General features: G+C 32.1%; 1 protein-coding gene across 1 annotated transcript; it reads right to left on the bottom strand.

The window, feature by feature from the left end:
- Positions 1-8,685: 8,685 nt before the first annotated feature.
- LOC125611448 (ovostatin homolog 1-like) lies at positions 8,686-18,925 on the bottom strand. Its single transcript, XM_048786283.1, has 3 exons — positions 18,795-18,925; positions 10,623-10,781; positions 8,686-9,723 (listed from the first exon to the last, which is right to left on the bottom strand). The coding sequence occupies exons 1-3, from the start codon at positions 18,882-18,884 to the stop codon at positions 9,487-9,489; spliced, it is 486 nt and encodes a 161-aa protein (XP_048642240.1). The 5' UTR covers positions 18,885-18,925; the 3' UTR covers positions 8,686-9,486.
- Positions 18,926-20,483: the final 1,558 nt, after the last annotated feature.

Here is a 20,483-nt window from a genome sequence, read left to right on the forward strand (position 1 = left end):
AGCATTAGATGCTCCTATTGTAGTACTAAGTTATCTTTGCGTCTACTCTGTTTTTTAAGATTTGTGATCTCATCCTTTTAACTCTACATATTTTTGAGGGTATATTTTTGCTTACAATTCCTACCAAATTAAAAAACTACTAAAATACTTGACATAGACACAAATCTCTCACTTTCTTATAAAATACTAAGATGGTTTTATCTGAGTATATTTTTATCTTTGTTATTAGTGGACACCATGAATGGTCTCAAACACTCAAGCATTTAGAAATGTTGGGTGAGCAGGATACATGTAATTAAGGACTCATTTAATTTACACAGAATATATAATTTAAGGATTAGTTTAGTCTACTTTTAATGATAAGCATAGAAATATGAGTCACATAAGTGGTTTTCAAGTTTAAAATGTGTACACTAGCCTTGTACTTTAATTTTTTGGGTGCTGTTTAGAAATTCATTTTTCTCAACCTCCCTTCGTCCCTTTCTTCCTCCTTTTCATTATTTCTTCTTTGTTGCCCTTTTTGATTCCTTAGCATTTTAGTTCCTCTTCTTTCTCCTGTTTCCCTTATATCCATGTGTACTTGATGAGTGTCATGTTCACCATGTTACACAACAAAAACCAAAATTCCAGACTATTTTATATAAAATTTTCCTTCCAACAGAGTCAAGTTCTTATAAAAGTAAATGACAAAAAGTAACAGAGTAAGAAAAATAAGTAAATAAATGAAAGAAATGAGAAAGTAAAAGGAAGAAAAGAGAATTTAGTGGAAACCTATCACAGGTTTGGCAGAATTTTGACACACTCCCTTAATTTTTACTCTTTGGGGCACACTCATTTTGTGAAGGACAATGGATATTTTCTCTCGCTCAGACCAAAAAAAATTAAACGAAGAAAAAAATAATAATAATTTAAAAACTCACTCAGTTGTAATAAGACTCCAAACCCATGTTTCAGGAAATGATTTCCTCAGTGTTTCAGTATAAGATCCACCAAGAGCACGATCAGAATATGATTCTGATAGTAGTTCTTCAGCACCAGGTAAAGGAGAAGATGTTAAATGTTCTTACCATAAAGAAATTATAAATACTTAAGGCAAAAGGTATGTTAATTACCTGATTTGATCATTTCACAATGCATGCTTGTACTGAAACATCCAATTGTTCCCCATAAATACACAAAATTATTATTTGTAAATTTACAAGTCTTAATAGAATAAAATACAACATATTTGGAGGAAGGCAGCAAATTATTAGTTATTTCATATCCCAAACTTCATATCTTAATACATGGGATTATATTTTGTGGGCAGTATTTAATAATAATAGCAGTCATCACTTACAGAAGTACTGCTGTGTCTCAGGATTGAAAGCACTTTTCCTATATGACAAGGCACACTCATACGTTGCTGGTGGGACTGTAAATTTGTACAACCAGTCTGGAAAGCAGTATTGAGAATCCTTAGAAAACTTGGAATGGAACTGCCATTTGACCCAACTATCCCACTCCTCAGTCTATACCCAAAGGACTTAAAAACAGCATACCATAGGGACATAGCCACTTCAGTTTATAGCTGCAAAATTCACAATGGCTAAACTGTAGAACCAACATAGATACCCTTCAATAGATGAATGGATAAAGAAACTATGGTATATATACACAATGGAATATTACTCAGCATTAAAAGAAAATTATGACATTTGCAGGTAAATGGATGGAGCTGTAGAATATCATGCTAAATGAAGTAAGCCAATCCCCAAAAAACAAAGGCCAAATGTTCTTTCTGATAAGTGGGTGCTGATCCATAATGGGGGTGGGGGTGGGGAGAATGGAGGAATTTTGATTGGGCCAAGGGGAGAGAGGGAAAGGAAGTGGGCATAAGGGTAGGAAAGATGGTGGAGTGAGATGAACATGATTACCCCTAGGTACAGGTATGACTGCACATGTGGTACAAATCTACATTGTGTACAACCAGAGAAATGAAGAGTTGTGCTCTATTTGCTGTCATTTATAACTGATTAGAACTAATTAAAAAAACTCATCCAATTCTCACAAAAAATCTTTGACAAAGCTTTAAAATTCCATTTCTAGGTATATCTTATATTTGGTAAATAACCTGTGAAAATTTTACAAATGCTTATTAAAAAGCCAAATAATTCACCCCTGAAAACATCAATCATTGATATTTTGTTATATTGTATTTAAACATATGCTACACAACTAGTATGGAAATACTTTATCCTACTAAATAATTAAAAGACAAAAAACAAAACCAAAATTCCTTTGACTTTTACCACCAATGCTCACTTCATCTTTTTAAATACCTTAACAGTATAATATTCATTTTAATATCTTTTCCTTATTATTCAATGGTCCATTTAGCTTTAAAGATAGCTTTCTTTTTTTGTTCACTTTCATAGTCTTTCAAAGTATACATATTGCTCAGAAGCTTATAATTCTTAGTCATGAGAACATATTCTATGGGAGGTTTCATGTGTACATATTAAATTTAAAATGCCTTTCATCTAGACAGTCTCCTGATTCTTTATTTTAGATGTACCTAGATAATCTTGAATGCTGACTATGATCTGTGTCTATTTCTATTTGCAAATTTTAGCCCATATTTCTACTTCTTGGAAAGTAAACATAAAAATAATATATTATTAGTACATATGATATATAAATATCTAAACATCATCCCTGTCTTTTTCCTGAGGAACTCTTCCCTCCACTAATACTCTAGTTATTTTATGTATATACTGGATATGTATATATACTTGACAAAATAGAAAATTTTTGAAAAATATTTATCTATTTTTCACTAAGGCAAATGATAGTATAATTTGGATGTTACTATGTTTCTTACTTTTCCCCACATAAAAATTGGTCTTAAAACACATCCCTGCTGTTTCTTTTTTCCTTTTTGCAGAGAGAGTACTGGGGATTGAACTCAGGGGCACTAGACCACTGAGGCACATCCCCAGCCCTGTTTTGTATTTTATTAGAGACAGGGTGTCACTGAGTTGCTTAGCGCCTTGCTAAATTGTGAGGCTGGCTTTGAACTCTGGATCCTTCTGCCTCTGCCTCAGGAGCCCCTGGGATTACAGGCGTGGCCACTGCTCCCAGCCTTCATCCTGTTTCTTAATGCTATAAAATATTCCATAGCATGTAGTCACCACATGATTTTAATCCATCATTTTAGTAAAAGCCCCTTGGGTTGTCTCCATTCTATGGCAGCACACACAACAATGGGCTAGATATCCCATAACATTCTTGCTTCTTGTGAATTTGAATAAAATCCTTTGGTATATATGCTGAGAAGTGTATGGCTGTGTTAGAAGGTAGACGCATATTGGTTTAAGGATTTTCACCCACATATGGCTGTGCTGACTTATGGTTCCCTCCTGTAGTGTGTGGGGTGTTCCTATTTTGTTCATTTGTACAGTTATTGCTATCTGACTTTTCTTTCTCTTCTTTTTGCTATTAGCATGTATGTGAACTGATTTCTTGATGTTCTTTTAATCATTTTTCCTAATTACTAGCAAAATTTTGTATAAGATTTTTATGTATTTTTCTTGTTTTCCTTTTTTATCATGTGTTCGTATTTTTAAAAATTTGCAGATATTTCTTTATATAGAACTTGAAAATTTTCAGGTTTCTGATCAAAGGTTATCTCTTAATAGAGAGTTTTGCTGACTACCTTACTTAAAACAGCATCCTCATGGTCTGCTCTCTTCCCTTATATTTTCTTTACAGTACTTTTTCGAAAGAGTCCAACATAATGATAATATAATATGACTTAGGACCAGAATGCCTGGACCACACTCCCATCTCTATCACTTATTCTCTGTGGCATTGGGTAAACTACTTCTCCTCCCTCTGCTTCATTTTCTCTCTACCAAATTGGAGATAACATTTTCTAATCTATAGCCTGTGATGAGCAAATTGGTTGATATATGTAAAATGCTTAAAATCTTGCTTGGTACATAGCAACCATTCAATAAATATTAGCTATCAGGGCCCTTATGTTCATCTGAAATTATGCCATTTATATATTATCATGATCCAAAATTCAGTCTAAACTCTTTGAATATAAAGATCTGCCTATCTTATTCTCACTATATTTCTAGCATTTGCTATGAATTAATTATTGAATTAATTATAAAACAAGACAGAACAAAACAACATCCTCTCCCCTTGCCCTAGATCAGTTTAGATGAATTACAAGACTGTAAGCTGTCATCTCTCTTTTACATTATATCACAACTCACTTGAATAATTTTCATCAGCATAGCCTGGATGTTTGAGATCCTCACATAGCACTGGTTTCCGGTGATGAGAGTTGGTGAAGACTTTTAATCCTATTGCCTTTCAAGATAAAAATCAATTTTATATCATATGACAGTACAGGCTCTCATTTTGATCAGTTTTTTCAAACTGATAATGTTTTTCTTTCTTTCTCTTATTTATTTCTGCATCTCTACTGGTCATATATTTAGAGATAGCTATTTTCTAAGGTCTATGTTTTCCATTACCCTAGGTTCTTAGATTTAATGACCTTTGTCTTGTTTTCCGAATTTACAAATAATGAGGAAAATCTTTAAATAAGAGAGGACAGAAAACAAACTAAAAAACTAGCCAGACCCCAGTTCATCTCCTACTTCACTATATTGTCACTGTTTTGAATTTGACATATTTCTTAGACTAGGGAAAATATCTCACTTGTAAACACTTCCAAAATGTATATAACTTAACATAATAGAATTTGAATTTGGGGCACAAATGTAGGAGCAACATATTTGGGTATTTATATTAGAGACTCAGCATAAAATGCATACAACACTGTGTCAATAAAACATAATTCTCTGAGATATTAGTTTTCTTTTAGCAATATTATGACATTATCAATTATTTATAATATTATATCATGTAATATTATCATTTATAACAAATGTATAATGATAAGTTCTTTTATAAATATATTTTTGAAATATTAGTTCTCAGATATTAATACTAATTATAGATTAGACTGATAATTCTTGGACTAAAAATTCACACAATGGACATTTATTATTTTTATTCTACTTATTTATATATTGTCACATGCAGTCAACATTTTAATGCTAGTCATCTTACCTTCACAAGATCATAAGCATCTCTTCCAAAGTCAGCCAATGCAGGCTCATAATAAATTCCTTTATGTAGGATTTGTTCGTTTTTCAGACATGGCACTACTGGGCCATCTTCTAAGTTCAAACTTTTGAAATAATAGCCATATAGTTCCCTGTAATTTAACTGATTATATACCTGAGTGATAGAAGAGAATCAATTATATATTTTTTAAAAAAGCAATTTTTAAAATTCTTTTTCTTATGAGTAACATATAGTTACCCGGCAAGAAGAGCTATAAAGACTGAAACGATATTTAGTCACTTAAATAATGGTTGGCTTAATCATTTTGAAATAAAATCAACAAAGATAGGTGAAACTCAATTGGATTTTAATAACTTCCAGATAAAGGGAAGTCTCAATATTCTTTGATGGCTCATTCAAATACAATGTCAGATAATGCCCTTGGTTAATTTGTTAAATCTCCCTGAGCCTAAAATTATTCATTTGTCAAAATGGGGATATTATATAAATGCTATTTGAGAATAAAATTATATAACATATACCAGACACTCAATATAGTATGTGTCAAACAGCAGACATTCAGCAAATATTATATATATAAAATCTATATATATATTATATATATATTTTTTAAAGCTGGATTGAACAATATTTATTAAATGAAAAGATAAGGCATATTTAGAGATGGGAATCTCAAGATCATATGGAAGTTACTTCTCCTTAAGTAAACATATGTATTCAATGCAATTATTTTAAGAATTTGCAACAGTTCATTTTCTAAGCAGAGAATAAGAATTTGATCTTAAAATTCATATAAAAGAACCAATAAATCATAGCAGTGAACATAATTTTTAAGACTAGAAAATTAGCACTACCAGATAGCAAAAATTATAATAAAGATATAATAGTAATAGTACAAGAATGTCCACACATACATACAGAAGTATATATACATATATATTATATATTTTTAAAAAAGATAAAAATAATATTTAAAAAATTTTAATTCATTTTTAAAAGTGGTAAAGCTAACTTTTAGCATGAGAGAATATGTATAATTAGTAAATAAAGTCCATTTGACCTGATTTCTAAACTGAAATATTTTTTCCTTGGATTCCAGAAAATTTCTTTGTGCCGTAGTTTATTTAAGGTTTCTCATTTATATCTAAAGGTAAAAACATAACCCTATATAGTTGGTAATAAATAGAGGTAATTTCACTCACGCTTTGTGCTGAGAGCTGACCATAATTCCCCAGTAGCAATACACTTTGATCTATAGCCCAAAGAGCACAAAGAGAATTTGAAGCAGCTGAGATTTGAAGACTGATAGTAGATCCTGGTGAACTTTTTTCTTTAGAAAATTTTAAGTTGACCTGAAAATAAAAACAAAACAATAAAAAGGGGGGGGCGGTTAAGGTATTGCAAACCACTTGGGAAGAATCGCCTTTCAGACTATTTTTAATTTTCAAACATACAAGTTGGAAGGGTTCTCTGATTTACTCTTCTAATGACACCAATAACTTAGAAGGATAGGAATGACATCCAAAGTGAATGCCTAATCCTGATACTTTTTGATTGTCTAACATATTAACTACCATTCTAGCTTTTATTTCATTTTAAACTCAGAGTAAATGGGTTATAAGCCCAATGCACTTCAAATTCATTTTAGTTTTCCAATAAGTTGAACAAATCTGAAAAAGAGTCTTTTGCTCCTTTTTCCTCACCTCATTTTTGAAGCATTTCTCAATTTGGAATCGGGTGGTGTCAGCAATCATTTCTCCTTCAGGATGCAAACTATAGACCAGCATAACTGCAGAAGGAGCTAGCTGGGCACTAACATCTATAGGAATGGAAAATACGCCCTTCATAGCTGGGGAAAGAAAAGCTTAAACTGAAGAAGTGTCTTGGTAAAACAGTCGACTGTCATCTTGCAGAAATGTTCCTAGACATCCCACCCACTGCCTCTGAATAAGACTCCCCCAATCTAACACATTTAATTTATGGAATCTTTTTAGAAGGAGTTCATAAATTGCTCTGGAAGGACTAGTTGGACATTTCTGATTACCTCAAACTCTAAAATTTTATTTTGTTTCATTGTTTATTCCTTCTTGTTTGAGTGTACAAATACTTAACTGTATTTCCTGGAAGAGAAAGAGAAGGAACAATTGCTCTCTCCCATATATGATGCTTTAAATATAGTTAGCTTTATAAATACTTATTAATTGATCATTTTTCTTTGATATTTTGTCTATTTTTATGTATTACATGGTCTCCAAGGGTTATTTGGGGTTAGAAGGCCTAAAATGTGAAAGCTGTGACTTGAAAAAAAAAAAAAAATATATATATATATAAAATATGCCCCAACTAAAATGTTCTATTTGCATAAAATCCCATGCTCAAATTAGAGGTCTCACAAGCATCTTTCTTCTCAATTTTCTGTTGCCCATGAAGAACAATTACACCTCTTGCAATAACCTAGGAGAAAAAATATTATGACAAAGTTTATAAAATAGAAACCAAACTTCACTTAATTATAAACTTACACAATTTTTCTGTTTTCCTTGTCTGAACAACATAACTGCAAATGTTTACCAGTGAACTCAGGATACAAGTATATGAGCATACAATCCTATTAACAATCTTCAAGAGAATTTAAGATTCATGGTTAAATTTCCTATAAAACAATTTAGTGTTACATATTCCAAATCAGTTCCTATGATCAAATGAAAAACTCTTCATTCATATTTGTAATTCCTGAATTATACTTAAATTTATTTATTTTAATGGAACACAGTTCACAGAGGCATTATCAAGAGACTTTCATGTTATTGCTACATGGAAGGAAATGGAGATCATTGAATGAATTAAGCTGGGCGCAGAAAGACCAGTATTGTGTGATACCACTCACGTGGAATCTAAAAATGTTGATCTCATAGAAGTTGAGAGTAGAATGGTGGTGGCCAGAGGTTGGGTGAGTAAGAAGGAGGAAGGGATGACAAGAGGTTAATCAATGAATACAATGTTATAGTTAGGGGTGATAGTTCCAGTGTGCTTTTGGTCAGCAGAGTGACTATAGATAACAATAATGTACTGTGAAAGTGTACATAGTAAGACTTGAATTACCAGTGAGAATAGGAAAGTTCACTTCACCTGAGTGAGAAATGATGGGAAGAATCAACTAGAAAAAGGGGGTACAGGTGGTGCAGGTGCAGTGGCAGCAAAAGGGAAAGATGAAGGTTATGAACAACAAATGGGAAAAAGTTGCGAGAGGCTCCTGAGATAGATAAGAATGTGGCTTGTCATTAAAAACAACAGGCTCATGAGTCAGCAGTAGAGAAGGCCAAAGGGCAGAATGCAGCTGGCTAGTGCGAGGCCCTACAGGAGGCAAAAGAGAAGGGCTGGCTGGCTGTTTTAATAGAGACAGGAAGTTATAGAATGTATTTCTATTAGAAGATTGAAATAACCCAAATGGCTCTGGAAAACAATCACTTTAGATTTTTAGACTTAGGGAGGGAGGAAGGAAGGAAGGAAGGGAAAGGCAAACTTCCTATTTTAAATGGAAATCAGGAGAGGTAATCATAAAAGATTTATCAGAGCAGGAAAGGGTTGATCTTCAGCTGTTTCAAGAGGGAAACTAATGAGAAATAAACCAATTTGCCCACAAACCTAAAAATGGGCTCCCTCTGGAGTGGGAGCTATTGGATACTGAGATGGGCAGGGTGTGGCAGCAGGGAAGAGAGACGCAAAAGTCAGGGAGATGTTTCAGTGTTATTGTACAGACTAGTTAAGAGGCTCAGCTTCTCACCCAAGGTTCTTTGACATTCCTCGCACAGCCATATGGCAATATTGCTGTTGAAATGTTGAAGAATTTCTGTACTGGTTGGTAGAGTCACTTCTCTGAGTTCCCACCCTGCCCTGCTAGGACCTATTCTCCACAACCAGTACCTCCACCTGCACCAGCTTAGCTAAGGGTTAATGTGGAGTTATATAGTGTCCATTCTGATAATTTGGCATCCAGACTTACTGGTCCAAAATACTTTAATGTTTGTGGAAATGCTGAAGGAAAGAAAAATGTGAGTGAGAGATAGTATTTTAAAAAATGGGCAACTATGAAGAAGAGTGGCAAGGATGATGGAGTGAATCAAGGTTAGGGTAACATCCTCTGTCTGGTTCCTCTTTATTTATTTATTTATTTTTTTAATTTAAAATGGGAGCTTTAAAACTTCAGTTGTGTTAAATTTTTTCTTCTATGTTTACTTTGACCTTTTTCATGATATTCAGGCCAAAGGATTTACATTAGGTTCAAAGAAGTTTTAAAGTCAAGAAGCAATTCTAGTTTGGGCAGAATGTTTCAGTTCATACCAAATAATTGAAGTTTACTGTATAGATTTTGTCTTCAAGGTCTTCCGTGTTGAGAAGGTAGTGCACTGTCACCTTCTTCTGCTGGTTGCACTTCAGTTCTTCCATCTCTGGGACAATCTTTAGGAAGCTATTAGTCCTGGAGTAGAATCGGGTCACAAAGTACTCTGCTTGTGGGTAACGAGGCAACACCCACCCCCGTGCATTGCAATTTTCATTGTCCTTGTAGGTTGCCTAGGCAAAAAATCAAATTTAGTTATTTTAAGGTAAAAAGAAAGGATAAGTGAAAGAATATTGCTAAAAAGGTTTTTCATCATGGTGCTCTATCTCTAAAGGAAAATTTCAGGCCCATTCTTCATTAAGTCTGACTGAATTCCCTAATCCAACTTTCCAGTTATACTCTAGAATCACCACTATATTGTTTTTATGATTTATTATTTAAATCCTGTTTCAGTAATATTACACTGTTTTACTATGCTCTGTACTAAAGTGATGTTTTTACAAGTATGTATACACTGTATCTTTCAATATTATATGAAGAACATATGAATGCATACATAAGTTGATGTTGAAAATAATAACATAATGGAATTTTCTGAAAAGTGAAAAAAACTTTTTATCAAATAGAGCAAGGAGATTAATCTAACAATAGTCAATTACCAAACACACAAGTCTGTGAGGTCCTTTAAAAATATCTAGGAAAATTTGACATTTAGTCATTACTAACTCATTTAAGATACTAGGTTGCTTCTCTCTTGAATGTGTGCAGAGAAATTCTTTACATTATCCATGATAATAGATTACAAGATTTTACAAGTATTTTCCTCTATAGAAATGCAATTCTCTTTCTAGTTCAACAATAAAAGTGAAGTGTGGCTTATTTTCAGCTAATTTTCCTCTATATACTTTAATGTGTAGGCTAGCCTGCACTTTCTCAGGATTTGTAAAATAGTTATCTATTTTATAGAGACTATTTCTTTAATAGTTAACCATTTTGTAGCACTCTAAATTCAAACTAACATGATTCCCCCCCATTTCTATTCCAAAAATAAAATGTAGCATAAATGTAAACCTTAGTTAGCCAATATACTTTTGCTTGTTTGTTTTTCTCTACTTGCCTTTGGATAACTTACTTTCAAAGTGATGTTTGGGTATGTAAGCTTAGATGTGTCCAAGGAAAATTGTGCAATGCCATTTGTATCTGTGGTGTAGTTACCCACAATTTTGTCCTTTAGGTGCAATTGGATAACTTCATTTGGGATGGGGGAGTTGTCAGGATGAAGCAATTTAATCTGTTTAAGAGGAAGAAAAGCAATTTCTGAAGCATCTAATAAATTTGGGGATCAATTTTGATGAAACTGTCAAGCTGTGTCATGGACATGTCTCCTTTTGTGCTTCCTAGGTAGCTCCAATTCCTGTTGACTGCATGATGCATACCATCAATATTTTGTTCAATCTAAACTCCATTTCTTCTTCCGAAAAAGATCTTTGGAAATTCAAGTCCATATATATAATTGTATACTGAATGTTTTATAATAAAAATATCACAGAAACCCTCAAAATGCCATGATTTATTGCTACAACTTACTTTCTCTTCTTTCTTTTTCTCCTATTTATTTCAATGACCAGCCCAACCATTCATTTAGCTACTGAAACCAAACCTACAATTTATAATTGTTAATAAAATATTTTTAATTTAAAATTTTATAATTCTTCTTTATAATTTATCATATTCATTCTCACCATTACTGCCTTATATCAATTTCTTATTTTTTTTCCTCATATACGTTGATGTCTCCAATCTGTATTCTGTAATGCTTCTATCCTTTCTTTATAGTGGCATAAAGTCAAATTCTCTAAAATTCAGAACTCAGAACTTTTCTCCCTAAAACATTTCAGGGAATGCTGTTAAATCACATTTATTAGTTAGAAATCTCATTCTCATTGTCTTACTGGTACAGGCAATATTAGCTTTTCAAAGTTCCTTACGAAACTGGCATGTTTGTAGTAGATATAACGCCTACATGAATATCTGTGCCAGTCATGAACCCTGAAGTGCACATTTCTTAACAACATCTAAGGCCACAGATATCAGGGGGAAAACCCTTTTTTTACAGCAACCCTTTTTTCAGCTCATGTGGTTTCTGAAAAACACCTGCCCTGATATTTCTGGCACCTGTTATTTTTCTATTGGTTCAAGTCTAATTTCAGTCCCTGTTTGGCTTTTGTAGACTTATGCCTCACTTGCACCACTTACATGGCCTTTAAATTCAGTATCAATTTATAGCTTGACCTCATAAAAAGTTTCAACTTATGATCCACAGGCCGTTGACACATGATACCCTGCTTCCATGATCCCCACAGACATTTATTTATTCTAATCTTATTACACTTAAGAAAGATCCTTGAGCCCTTTCTAGTCACAGAAGGAATAATCCATAAGCTTCCTAGGGACGTTTTTTGTCATTACTTTGAAATAGGCTTGCAATAGGCATGCAACACTCTCTTTGTGTCACATGACACTCTCTATGTGTCATGTGTCTTACATATTTAAGCACTATCATTTTAGCCATCCGATAACACTACTACTGTCACTTACGGAGAAATTATCCTGTTAGCCCACACCATTGCTCCATTTTCATGTTCAAATATAGATACCTCTGGAAACCTTGTCTCTGAAGTTTTGAAATTTACAGCAGATAGCACAAAGATGAAATAGTACTAGTAATAAACTTGCCATCCAAAGGACCACCTAACATTGCTGAGCCAAGTGTGGAGTTCTCTAATACTCAAAGCAGAGCCAGATGTGCCATTTGTAATTTATAATAATGCAGCTACTACAGTATGCATCACAGAGTAATCATTTAATTTCTAAAAAGTAGAAAAGGAATGATTGATTTTTACCAGCCCATCCCAGGGAGTGATCAGAGCATTTGCCATTAAGAAATATCTAAAAATTCGGAAGAGACAACTTCACACAACCATATTTTTTAATGAAAACAATTTTATTTATTAAGACTTAGTCATGTAGTATCCATACATACACATGAATGTATGTACATTCCATGTATGTATTATATTTCAAAATGCATTCTACTGTCATGTATGACTAAAAAAAAAGTTTTTAAAAAAGACTTAGTCACATCTGTTTATGACTGCCATCTGTCCCCCTATAATAGTCAAGGAGATGAGAGCTCTTAGGTTAGTTTCCAAGAACTAACTCTTTCAAATGCTAATGAAGAAAATATATCCACACTGAACAGCTGCATCATATTATGGTAGAACAGACTACTTTGCCAAGGATTCCTGAGCCATGTAGCTGTCACCTATCACCCTCTCCTGTGATAAGTTAGGACTCACCTCAGTTAGTTTTCCTAATTCTTCCCTATAGGAAGAGATATCCTGGGGTTCCTGATCATAGGGGGAGATGATGTTATACCTTCAGGAATTAAGAACATTTGAGAAGGAATGGTAAAGACCTGGGCTTTAGTAGCTAGGCTGAGGCTTAGCTTCTAAACACACACACAAACGTACACACACACACGCCCTTCAGACCCAGATCCTGTGTAGGAGAAAAATAAATAAAATCTCTGAGCTAAGTTTAGAACATGGTTGATAAGTAAATTTTAGGGAATGATTATTAATTTTTGGATAAAATAATATCATTTAGATAATGTGCTCAAAAGTATCTCAAATTCCCCTTTGTTGAGAATTATTATTCTAGAGTTTACAAAACTCTATCATGCTTCATTTGTTAGCTAACATATTTTGCCCTCTAGTAGCTATTTCGAAATGTTTGGAGACATTTTGAGCTGCAGCAAATGGGGAGGGGACCTGTGCTACTGACATTTAACAAGAAGTCAGAGATCTTGCTAGACATCTGCCATACACAGGATGCAATCCACAGCAAAGTATTATTTGACCAAAAATTTAAATAGTGCCAAGACTATGAGACAGTGGCTAGAGAAATAATGTATCTAAGCAATTATTGGCAATGGCTGCCAACATCACAATAAGAAAGTCTGTTCTGTGAAAAATATATGATGATATCTATGAAGTTTTCTTGACTTCCTCCACAAAAATGAACTCCAATATGGTAAAGCACCTAAATCTAACTACCAGAGTACAGGAAATGTAAGAGACAGAGAAAAGTGTTAAATGATAACTGGCAGATGCAATCAGAAAAATCCAGCCTCTAGAAAAATCTGCAGGAAAAATTACAGTTTCCTAATAAACATATTTCAAGAAAACAAAAGAAAAAAGAAAGAGGATCCTTTTAATTTTAAATAGAACTAAGAGACACATTAACCAATAGAATCTATGGATCTTATTTCTATCCTGTTATGCTTAGATACATTATTTCTCTGTTACAATAACTTTAAAATATACTTAAAAATTCTAGTTAGAGAGTTTAAAACTTGATTTTTCAGGAAGTACTATTCTGTTTTTGGATGGAATAATGGAATTGAGGTAATAGGTTTAAAAAACCCATTTATTTTAGAAAAAAATAATAAAGTGTTTAAAGAAGGACTGATACATCTATAATAATCTAAAAGGGAAGCTTAATTTGATAGCTGAATGTAGAAAATAAGTTTGGCATAAGTTTATAAATGTTTTACTTGAGTGATAGTACATGGTGGTTTATATACTTTTTCTATAATATTTTAAATATTTGAAATATTTTTTAACAAAAGTCGCCTGTCGTTTTTTAACAAAATGTCATCAGATTCATAAAAAGCAGAATACATTTTAATACCCAAATGCAAAATAGTCTAATATCTAGAATAAGCAAGGTATCCTTAAATATGATAAACCAATAGAAACAGGCAGTTCTCAAAAGAGAAGGTTCGAATCACTAATAGGTAATGAGGGGATGGTGAAGCAAATGAGTAAAATGATAAATGCAAACTCAAGCAATAATGACAAATCACTTTAAAACCCAATGGATTATCAAGATAATTGATTAATTTGATGATGCTAAATGTTGAGATGTGATGATGCAGTGCTATTGGAGCTGCTGGAATGTGAGACCTCTGAGTCTCTCCTGGGGACTTTGTAACTATTATTGTGAGCAATTTGGCAATAGCTAGTCAAACTTTACATGTATCTGATGGTGACCCAGCAATTCCACTGCAGAGGATATATTTTAGAGAAAGGTCTACACATAGAATTTTAAGAATATAAGTAAGTATATTAGAGTAAATAATTAAGATTGGAGTGGGGAGGAACTAAAGATAAAGGAGAAATAATAAACATATAAATAAAATAAGTGATATGTTCTATGTTATCATTTCATGATCTGAGGATTCTAATTAATTGAACCATTTGCATGGGAGCCTAAAATAGAAAATGTGACAGATCCTTGACATATGAAAGACAATTCATAACCTCTTATGCCCATAAATTTTTATTATCAGCAGTTTAGGAAATCCAGATAAGAATAATTTAGAAGAATTTTAGGATAAATGTATGTAACTATCTAGAAATATGGTCAAAAACAAGTTTATGCATTAAGCAGATGTGGTTATGAATTAAAATAGTCTAATGTGAAATAATAGGCAGTAAAATTGGAAATTAAAAAATTAAGATTTCAAAAACACTTAAATTTTAGGATAAAAATAGAAATAGAAATTTAAATGTATTAAATACTTAAGAAATAAGAAAAAACTTACAAGGAGAAATTTTAAGAACTGAGTAGAAGACAAGGTTAAAAAAAAGAGAGGCGGTTGAAAAAAAACTCTATGGGAATAGAAAACAAAAATAACATGGTAGAAGTAAATATACCTCTACCAGCATTAATGAAGAAATGGGTTAAACCTATTAATAAGGAAAATTTTTATATTGTATTTGAAAATTCATCTAGATACTCTTCATCATCAACATACATAAAAATATACAGAAGGTTAAAAACAGAGGAATTAAAAGTGATACTCAAAAACTGATTTTTAAAATATTAAAGCAGAATGGGAGAAGTGAAATGTACCAATAGGGATAAAAGGCTACATACATGATACAAAAAAATTTCAACACTGTGTGTGTATATGTATCAAACATTGGCAGAAATGACAAAAAAAAGTTAACAAATCCATAATTATTGCAGAAATATTTAATTCAAACTCCAAAAATGTCCAACCAATAATTAAAAATTATGCAGAATATTTAACCTTCTCCAAATACCATCTGTCCTTGCTCAAGAAGCTACTAGAGGGCTTGATCCATTGAACTAATGTGGAAACCAAGGAAATGGAATTTAAAAAACAGGACATTTGAAGCTGGAAAAAGCAAAGGGAAGTATCAAGATATCAGGGGAATTATCTTTGAGAATGACAATTACTTTTGAGAAACACAGAGAGCAATTCAGATGGATCAAGAATGATAGATGTAACATGTGCATTTTGACCATATAATTAAAACTTTGGGAATAATTTTAGAACTTTTTGAACATTAGTAGTGACATGTACATAATAATAGCAAAGGAGAACCCAATATTGCACAAATGAGATTTAATCCTAGAATCCTAAATTGGTTATCCTGTGAAAAATAGATGCACATACTAACAGAATATAACAATTGAATGTCTACTTAGAAATACGTAATTCATTGGGGCACAGAGTGTAGAAGTGATGGGGCAGGTGTAAAAGGTTTGCTCTTCATCCTTTGTTTTGCAAAGTGACAGTTAATATTATTAATATTAATGAAGATTAATATTTGTGGGAATCTCTGAAAGAGTTAAAATAGTTGTTCCTAGAGAACTGCTCAGGACATAAAGCTCTTAAAGGGGAAGTGCTAGCTGTTCTTTATAGTTTTATCAATATTATTTTTTTTCTTTTTAATATGTATGTTGCTTGTGCTAAAAGAAAAATTACTTTTCTTTCTTTTCTGTTTTTTTCCCTTTTATTTTTGAGGTACCGGGGATGGAACCCAGAGCCTCATGCATGCCAGGCAAGTGCTCTATCACTGAGTTACATTCCCAGACCTTTTTATTTTTTATTTTAAGATAGGGTCTAAGTTGCCCATGCTGGTGTTGAACTTGTGATCCTCCTGTCTCACCTCTTTAGTATCTGAAATTTCAGGTGTGGATCACACACCCAGAAAAATTTACTTATTTTTTAAATGTATAATCACAAACACACATATTAGACCAAAAAAAATTAAAACCTAAGTCATTCTTAGGTGAAAGAGAAAGTGAAAATAAATGCTGTAAAATCATGAAAAATAATTATAACTAAACTTAAAGTGACCTAGATAATAATTTTTATGTAACATGTATTTTACCACAATTTCAAAACTAAAAATAGCACAGACAAACACCTATGAAAAGTAAAGTAGTACTTAGAAATGTAAACATTTGAAAACATGAAAGTTTAACCTTAGTAATCATAGCAAGAAGTTAGGAATAAAATCCAAAGAAGAAAGGTTATAATAAAATTGAATGATAGTAAAATGTTATTTAAAATAAAATAAAAATAAAGATAAATAAGAAAGCCAACAACTAGTGGAGGAAAAAACCCACAAGACTAGGAATAGAAAATGAAAAATAAGTTGTGGTAGACTTATTTCTTCAAATCATAAGTGAATATTAGAAATGTTAATATAAATAATTTCAAAGCCTAAATTTAATGTGAAATACATACACACACACACACACACACACACACAATAACAAAATTACTTAAGAGAAAGAGAACATCTAAAATCAAAACTGTACTGAGAGCTCTCATTAAACTTAAACAAGGAGATTCTTTGACTTGAGAATTTATTTTACAAAATTCTTGTGTTTAGAAGCCTGGAAGTTAATTTTTTTTTTTAAAGAGAGAGAGAGAGAGAGAGAGAGAGAGAGAGAATTTTTTTTTTAATATTTATTTTTAGTTTTCGGCAGATACAACATCTTTGAGGATCTAACCCGGGCCACACGCATGCCAGGTGAGCCTGCTACTGCTTGAGCCACATCCCCAGCCCGGAAGATTAGATTTTTAAAAAAGGATTCCTCAAAATGCATAACGTGACAAAAAGTCTGCTATTATATTTGATCTTCAATTTGGAGATTTAAGCCAATTAAAAAAAAACCAAACTATTAAACAATACTCCAGAAACTTAAGTATACAAAAGATGCTAAAAATATATCATTTTTCTCACAAAATGTTCTTTTAATAGAATATGCTTTTAAATGGAACTGAAAAGATGTAAGAGACGAAGAGGAATCCAGGAAATCATTTGAAATCATTTGCGTTTGATGACAATGTTTGAGGGAAACTCGCCAGTCCAGAGAAAATTATTTCATATTTGGAAAATAATTTTATTCCTTGAAGGTATAATAATCCTCAACTTTACATATTAAGTAACAGAACATGGAAACATTTCAAACAAAAATGCATTGACATAAAGGGGAGAAAAATTGTTAGCATATACTCAATGGCTGCTTAGTAAATGAAATTATCATATATTAAATTATCTATTTGCCAAAGCCAAACTTTAATCTAAATTTATTCATAAAATGGCTGTTACTGACATTTGTTTCCCAAGCCCTCTGGGTGATTCTGACACAGGATCAAGTTTGAGAAAAACTTCTCTGTAAGATCTAGTCCAGTAACTCACTTTTGCAATACTTTATTAGTGTTCTTGTATCAACTTAAATATCACTTCCTTAGAGAAACTTTCTATGACTATTTAGTCCAGAGTTTAGCAAATTTTCTATAAAGGATCATATAATAAATATGGTAAACTTTATGGGGCCAAATATTGTTTCTTTCTCACGTCCTTTGGTTGTTTTTATAATCTTTAAAAAATGATAAACCACTCCAAATCACTGGCTATAGAAAGGTGGGACTCTGTTGGCTTTTGCCCAAGGAGTATGGTTTGCTAATTCCCTAATGTAGAACAGTTACTAAATGGTCAGTATTTCACTGACAGAGCACCCATGACTATAGTTCATTCATTGTTTATAAAATTATTTGTTTAATGTCTATTTTCTGTGAGCTATAAAACCCTCAAGGGCAGATAGCAGTGCTTTTATTTTTTTAATCCTAATTCTGATGCAGAATAAACAATTTATTTTTCAATCATGGACACTTGTGTGTGAAATGGGACAGTGTTAACAGTTACCACTTCATAAAAGGCATAAACCAAGATGGGTCTCTGAAAACTAATAGAATAAATCATCCTACAATGCTTAACACAGAGTTTCTAATATTGTAATTTCTCAGAAAAGAGCTATTGGATAGATGAATGAATGAATGAACAAATAAGTGAAAGATAGATGAGGGAATAAATGAATGAGAAAGTAAAGAAGTTATCACTTCTCTTACCTGGCCCAAATAAGGGAGCCCCTGTTTGTAGATTGTCTCCATATTTTCAAATCTAATCTTCACCATTGATGAGTCTATGTTTATATACATGAATTTTGTAAGCTGAATACCTGCAGTAAATTAAGTATTATTAGGAAAATATCCTCAAAATATAGCCAAACCGAACTATAGAAAAAAATCTCAAAATGTCCTATTCTTTATAATAGTTCACTTTTTCTATGCAGTTTTAATACATGTTATTTTTTTCAGAAATTTTGTAAAGTAAATTAATAAAGATGGGAAAAATCAAAAAAGCTTATCATTCTTGACCAGTACTCTTGCTCTTTATACACTGTTCAATTCATTTATTAGTCTTTCATGATGGATTAACGTCACTGATTTCTGATTATTCTTTTTTCTTTTGGGGGGTACTGGGGATTGAACTCAGGGGCACTCTACCACTGAGCCACATCCCCAGCCCTATTTTGTATTTTATTTATGGACAGGGTTTCACTGAGTTGCTTAGTACCTCACTTTTGCTGAAGATGGCTTTGAATTCTGGATCCTCCCGCCTTAGCCTCTCAAGCCTTTGCGATTATAGGCTTGTGCCACTATGCCCAGTTGTTTTCTTATTATTCATCAGTAATGGTTTGAAACTTTTATTTCACAATCTTCCTGCTTAAAACATACATTTTAATCTATTCATAGTAAGAAAGGTAATATATGTATATTATTAGAAATTTAAAAATTTTAAGAAGATAATGCAAATTTTTAAACATGCCAAAGAAAACAAAATTTAACAAGTTAGACTATTTTCTGCAAGTTTTTTTAGCCTTTAAATTATCATTTATAATAATGCAGTTGGGATTATAAATGTGTGTAAATACATATGTGTATCTGCATTGTAAAAAATATGTAGTTTGACATTATGTTTTTAAACATTATTTTGAGGTTTTGATACTTTCCTAAAAACCTAGTTCTTTTAATGACTGTATAACATTGCAGCCATAAATGTATGTTATTATTTAGTTAGCTACATTTCATTATTTATTTTGTTTAATGTGACAAATATATTTAATTATCCATTAAATTTTTATTTATTACTTGAATTTCCTGTGACAGATGTGTCACAGGACATGGATTTCCTGTGACATGGATGTGACAGATATCTCTAAAACTTTGAATGTGGATTGAAGCATATTAGTATTTAAGATATCATGGACAGAAATTTTTACTGAAATATCACATAGGTGAATTAAAGAAAGTCTATTTTAACAGAAAGGAAATGGTCAGAACAGGACCATTTCAAGAAAAAGAATTTAATGAAGAGAGAGAAATATACTGCATCAGAGAGATAAAAAAAATTAGTCATTAGAAATATATTCCTGGTTGTGGGTTAAAGATATTTCACTGAATTTCTTTTCAGAAGTTTGGTGATATTCTCAAAAAACTATATTCTACTTCCCTTGTTTCGATTCTATGCTCCCCCCAAAATTTTGCAATCAACCACTATATTTCTCAGTTACATATTGCAATGATTAAGGAAAGGGAATATACCAATATTCAAAACATATCTTCCCTTTATATGCTAATACACTAGCATTCTGAATTCTACTTTAGTCTCATTTGAAAGTAATATTTATCCATCCATCAATAGGTGTCTAAAACCTTATGGTTAAAATAAGAAACAGAGTTTGGATCTAAAAAAAT

The sequence above is a fragment of the Marmota marmota genome, unplaced genomic scaffold (assembly GCF_001458135.2).
Source record: "Marmota marmota marmota unplaced genomic scaffold, marMar, whole genome shotgun sequence".
Classification (NCBI taxonomy): domain Eukaryota; kingdom Metazoa; phylum Chordata; class Mammalia; order Rodentia; family Sciuridae; genus Marmota; species Marmota marmota.